The sequence below is a fragment of the Penaeus vannamei genome, chromosome 43 (assembly GCF_042767895.1).
Source record: "Penaeus vannamei isolate JL-2024 chromosome 43, ASM4276789v1, whole genome shotgun sequence".
NCBI classification, from domain to species: domain Eukaryota; kingdom Metazoa; phylum Arthropoda; class Malacostraca; order Decapoda; family Penaeidae; genus Penaeus; species Penaeus vannamei.
The window spans coordinates 6,873,799-6,880,193 of NC_091591.1; the positions used below are offsets into that span (position 1 = coordinate 6,873,799).

General features: G+C 38.5%; 1 protein-coding gene across 2 annotated transcripts in view; it reads right to left on the bottom strand.

The window, feature by feature from the left end:
• Nucleotides 1-335: 335 nt before the first annotated feature.
• The window catches only part of LOC113805597 (meteorin-like protein), a 45,511-nt gene continuing 39,451 nt past the window's right edge, over nt 336-6,395 (bottom strand). The window contains exons 3-4 of one of the 2 annotated variants that reach the window (XR_011398399.1): nt 3,173-4,735; nt 336-3,141 (exon numbers count right to left, since the gene is read on the bottom strand). Coding sequence is in view for 1 of the 2 variants with exons in the window: in XM_027356623.2 (XP_027212424.1) it covers nt 4,299-4,735 (437 nt within the window). In the remaining variant the exon portion in view is untranslated. Of the gene's footprint in view, nt 4,736-6,395 lie in introns of both variants that reach the window. The other variant, XM_027356623.2, reaches the window with a different exon arrangement.

Below are 6,395 nucleotides of genomic sequence, written 5' to 3' on the forward strand. Positions count from 1 at the left end.
AAGAAAACGTTGTTTTCTCCCGTGTTATATGGATTTTTTTGTGTGCTAAGATCTCCAAAGATTTTGAAAGAAATGAAATGAGGAAATTGGTCTGTGATTTTGCGTCTTTTGTTACATTTGTTTAAATGTTGGTGAAATACGCTTCACATGATTGATATGAGCTTATTTTAAGTAAGGAATAATTATTCATGGTTTCCTTTGATTTAGCTTTCAACTGACACAACACACACACACACACACACACGTTTTTTAGTGTCAAGTATATTTGGGCATATCTAAAGTATATACTCACCAAAATTTATCCATTAATCATTCGAGGTTAATAATAGGCAATGTTGAAGAAGTCCATATATATTTCACTTAAATCTTCATCACATACACAATATATACATATAAAAAGATCAAATGTTTACATAAGTACAATTTCTCATGGAAGAAATATATAAACAAAAATGAAAAAAAAGATGAAAAGACTCGAGAAAAAATGTATAATTTGGCACAGTGAATTCACGGGTCAGGTCGTATAAATTTCTCCATTATTACTAACGCTCTATATACACAAATGTTAAGCACGTACCCCCTCCAACAGGTTCCAAACTCTCGACTAGTTTCACAATATGTCAGGGAAGTATATAAGTTATCCTTGTAATATTGTTGTATACGTTTCGTTATTTATGTTATTTACGTTTATTAATAGACATTTGGGTTATATGCCTTAGCTGTTTGAATTCGAGTACTGGGTGACGAAATATACAGAGGAAAACATGCGTAAAACATTATATTTTTAGTTCTAGCAAAAAACAAACAAAACAAAAAGGCTTCGTTATTGCAATTTGTTCTAGTACGATTGGATGACGAAATATACATACAGAATAAAATGCGCGAGAACATTTGCTATTTTGTTTACATTGCAGCATAAAAAGTAAAGATTTGTTATTGCAGTCTTCACGATAGACGGTTGGCGCATGGATGTATAAAATTTTCTCACGTTGTACAATATTGAGATCATTTAGTAAGTATGCCCTTGCATCGTCTCACACAGTTATACATTATACATTCACCTGATTTATGCTATAATATTAAGGTAATTCCACCACGCAGATATATACAAACAAGGTGTAGATTCACCTCTGGCACCCACTTAGTCGCAGGTGCTTGGAAATAAACAAATAAAGAGGAATGTTAAGAAGGAATTGATAAAAGAGGGAATAATAGTCAGTCGAAGAGTGTCAATAAATATGGATAAAGATAAATGAGATATTGACATGTAAGGATTTGATAGGCCTATTAGTGACGTCAAGATGCCAAAAGCGGTGTTAAAGATATACAAGCAAGGCTTAAGTTTCTCATTGTTATTAATGGATGGCGGGAAAAAAGCACATGTATAAAAAAAAGCATTTTGAGTAATCCCTTCTAACCCCCTCCAGAAAAAAGCCAATTATAAATCGAAATTTTTATAACGCAAAACTGGAATACACATCATAGAAAACGATCTACAGTCTCTCTTAGTACATGGCACCGTTGCACCAGCAGTCTCAATGTTCCCAATATTCAAAAATGTTCATAAACTGTCAAATACAAAATAAAACTTAAATGTTCATAAACTGTCAAATAACAAAAAAAAAAAAAAATAATAATAATAATGTTCATAAACTGTCAAATATAAAATAAACAAATGTTCATAAACTGTCTAAAAAACTGTCAATTTAAAGAATTTCCCGAAATGTTCAACTTTCAATTTGAAGAATTTCCAACATAAACTCACTCTTAAAGATGTACACGTTCATTTTTCACGTGAACTTATCAAAAACTGTTTATCCATACCCAATATAACTCCTATCCGACCGGGACATAAACACACGGCCTTTAAAAATACACACTAAATCATAATGACAAGTTTTTTTCCTACGAACCAACAGATAACATAAACTGATACTAATTTTCCTTCAGCATACAGGACAGTTTGTGGGGTCGCTGATTTCGTTCAGTGAATCAGCAGGAATTTATGTGCTGAACCATGCAAAATAAACATCAAAACAGAGGTTGGTTTTCCATGAGTCGACCTACACAGCAGACTCAACGAAAGAAGGAGGAGGAGGAGAAGGAGAAAGAGGAAGAGGATGATGAGATAGGAGGAGGAGGAGGAGAAGAATAGTAATAGGAATAGGAGGGGGGGAGAAAAAGGAGGAACAGGAAGATGAAGAAGCGAGAGAGGAAGAGAGAAAGGAAAAGGAGGAAGAAGGAATTGCAGGGGAAGAAGAAAATGAAGATGTCAGAAAAGAGCTAGAACACTTGCTTGTCCCAACATCTTTTTCTGAAAGGTTTCCTCAGACCCAACCAAGTAATGGCGTCCCTAAAATCAGCGGAAAAAAAACATTGCACTTAGGACCTCTACTGTTTTCTTATGACCTTCTATGAGCTATATCCTTTCCTCCAAGAGTCGGAAGGAATTATACTAAGCTTTGTACACAAGCAGGGTGCTGTATGATACCGTGGTTAGTATACACCCTGGAAAGCGGTCGACAGGACAACTTTAAGAATATTTTTTTACGAAGTTTAAAAGGAAAAGCAAATTTATACATTTATAAAAAATATGAAAAAAATAACTTTTTTTTTCGAGAGCTAATAGCTTCAGTGGAACATTAATACAATTGGATATTTGACTTTTTTGTCAGGATGAATATAAACTAAACGTATAAACCTTCTCTAATATCAGTCCAGGACTTTTTTTTTTTTAGTAACTACTAAATCACAGACGGTTTGATAAAAACAAAATCTGCTTCAAAAAATCATTCAAGAGTCACTTCCATAACCACAAGAGACTGTATTTAAAACATTCAAGAATCGCTTCATAAACACAAGAGACTGCCTGGCCTTACGTGCTATCTATGGCACTTTACACACTTACAACCGCAATTGGTACAACCAAATCCATTACAATCACCAAAAGCAAGGGACTGTTTCGGCCTTTGAAGTTGGAGAGGATAGGTTCTCATGTGGCCTTTTAGCTCGTGAAAAGCCTCGTGGGGTCCTTTGTTTAGCTTGTGAAAACCTTATAGAGTCTTTTTTCAGCTTGTGAAAACCTCATGTTTTTTTTTTTTTTAGCTTGTGAAAAGCCTCGTTTTTTTAGCTTGTGAAAACCTCATGGGGTCTTTTTTTAGCTTGTGAAAACCTCATGGGGTCTTTTTTTTAGCTTGTGAAAACCTCATGTTTTTTTTTTTAGCTTGTGAAAACCTCATGGGGTCTTTTTTTAGCTTGTGAAAACTTCATGGGGTCTTTTTACAGCTTGTGAAAACCTCATGGGGTCTTTTTTTAGCTTGTGAAAACCTCATGTTTTTTTTTTAGCTTGTGAAAACCTCATGGGGTCTTTTTTAGCTTGTGAAAACCTCATGGGGTCTTTTTTCAGCTTGTGAAAACCTCATGGGGTCTTTTTTAGCTTGCGAAAACCTCATGGAGTCTTTTTTTAGCTTGTGAAAAGCGTCATGGGGACTTTTTAACACGTGAAAAGCCTCATGGAACTTTTTAGCTTGTGAAAAGATCCCATGGAACCTGACAATTCATAAATTTTCTATTAAGTTGTTTCACGATTTTGTGTGACGTGTTTAAAGGGGCCCATAGGACACCTATTCCTCTCTGCAGAAATTTTCTTTCTGTTCAAACTGTGAACTTCACTCCCCTTGATTCCATTGTGTCAGAAGTTCAGTATATGTACACTGGGAGCAAAAGTGTTGCTGTAGCATTGCAAATTCGTTAATCGCAATGTCTACTATTATTGCACCATGATATATATTTTTTTAATTGTCTCTTCTCCTTTCAGTGGATTATTTAATCGATTGAGCTTCTTGTTACTCATCTTCGAGTGTCATTTGTCACTGAATCGCTTCCACTTTAAGACTACATTAGGAACACCGCGATGCCCCTTAGCAATTGCACAAGAGAAATGTCTTTAGAAAATGTCTTTTGCAATTGCACAATATATACCGTTCCTTGAACATTCACTTTACAATAACATAAAATCTAATGTTTCTAGAACTTTTTAAAAAATATACTGAACGAAGTCCACCGTCTCCGGAAACTGCCTTTCGCAATTGCACAAAACTTCATGTCCTTAAGAAACTCCTTTGCAATTGCACAAACCTTCACGTACTTAGAAACCGTCTTTTGCAATTGCACGGAACTTCAGGTCCTTAAGAAATTCCTTTGCAACTGCACGGAACTTCACGTCCTTATAAAACTGTCTTTCGCAATTGCACGGAACTTCACGTCCTTAGAAAGCGTCTTTTGCAATTGCACAACGCTCACGTCTCCAGCACACACTGGGCATTGGCCCGGGCGGCTTTGGCGATCTTCACCCACTCAGAGTGCCTGGGCGCGCACCGCAGGATGGGCTTCCCCAGCCTCATCACGCCCATCACCAGGAACTCCCCCTCGCCCGCCCGCGCCCCGCACTGGATGGGGACGTCGACGCGGCCCGTGTACTCCGCCACTCCCCCTCCCCCCCCTCGGATGCTGTTGCTGACGCCGTACGCGCTCTCCCAGGCCTTCTCGTCTCTCTCGCGGGCGTGGGCGTGTCTGAACACCGGCGACGTCTGCTGGAAGAGCTTCGAGGCCCGGATGGTGATGGTGGTCGTTGCGAGGTCGGAGTCGTCCTCCACGCGCTCGATGCTTCCTCGAGCCACGAAGTCGCCCGAGCAGTAGAGGCGGAGGATCTCGTCTTCCGAACACGGGCGGCACTCTGGGGGGGAAGGGGGCTCTCGTTAGAAAAAAGGAAATGGAAATGTCTCTCGTTGAAAAAAAATATATATATCGCTACAAAAAAGAACAAAAAAGAAAATATGTTTCTCACTACAGAAAAAAATGTTTCTCGCTAATAAATAAATAAATGAATAATAATGATAATAATAATAAAAACATTTCTCGTTACAAAAAGAGGAAATACAATTCTAATTACAAAAGCGAAAAAAGTACCGTGTATTTCTCAATACAACAAGAGAGACAATGCCTATTAATATGAAGAAAATTATACTCATTACAAAGAAAAAAAGAAAAAGAAATTCTCATTAGCGAAGGAAAGAAAAATACTATTTTCATTAGAAATAGGAAAACATACATAATTGTCACTGAAAAAAAATATATGTAAACATATAAATTATATATATATATATATATATATATATATATATATATATATATATATATATATATATATATATATATATATATATATATATATATATATATATATATATATATATATATATATATATATAATCTTGTGTGTGTGTGTATGTGTGCATGTGCATTTGTTACCTAGGTATTTTGGTCTTTAAAACATACACTCACTCATGCAGCCAAAGTCATATTTCCCTCCGTGCAATAACAACCTGCATAGTATTTTCCACCTACGCAAACCCACGAATATCCTCATAGCTTACAGCCACATCATTTAAAACTCGTAATAGCGAGACTGGGCGAAATAACTCCCTCACGTTCCCCAAGTTCTTTTAATTGAATACGAAAGACGTTTTTCCCCCTTCCCCAGACAGGAAAACCGTCCTTGGGGGAATTAGAAAAAAAAACCCGAACTGGAAAGACAAAGAGAATGACAAGCCCGACGACCAAGGGACGGCGAAGAACGACAAAAGACGACCCTACGACCCTCGATCACCTTCAGGACACCTCGGCCACTTCGCAACCTATCCCAACCTCGCCAACCCCCCCCCCCCCCCCAACCCATCGGTAAACACCTTCTCCCTCCTCCGCGGGTACAAGAAGAGTCAATCAGAGCCACAGTCAGGCTTTCTCAGTGGCATAAGAATGTTAACCTGATGTATCTTCAGTGTTACTTTATGCAGGAACGTGACTGGGTGGATCCGCTCCAGGCTCCTGCGACTCCATAATGCTAGCTTGTATGCCTTCTTCGCCGCCCGGTCAGCGAACGGTAATAGGTTTATAGTCAAACAGGTTCTTGCAACCCTCTGAGATTTTTTCTTCTCATCTGCTTTGAGGTTTCTTCTTTTTCGCTTCTTCATTTGGTTATGCCTTTTTATTGATATATATTGGATCGTATGGGTACTTGCGAATCAAACACGAGGAATTTGCAAATGCTAAAGTATAATAGCAATGAGTGTGCAACACAACTACGCAATTTAGCAAAGAACCAAAGCAAGCTCAGAGGCACCAACCAGCAACTAAAGAAAAGACGCACTGCAGCCTGGAATGAGGGAGGGAGGGAGGGAAGGAGGAGGAGAGGGAGGTAGGGAAGGAGGGAGGGAGAGGGAGGGAGGGAGGGGAAGAGCTAGGGAGGGAGGGAGGGCACACAGGTGGGAAGGGCAGGTGACTTTCACTCCGGAGAACCTGTATGAAGAAGCGTGAGAAGGCTCGACTCATCTCCA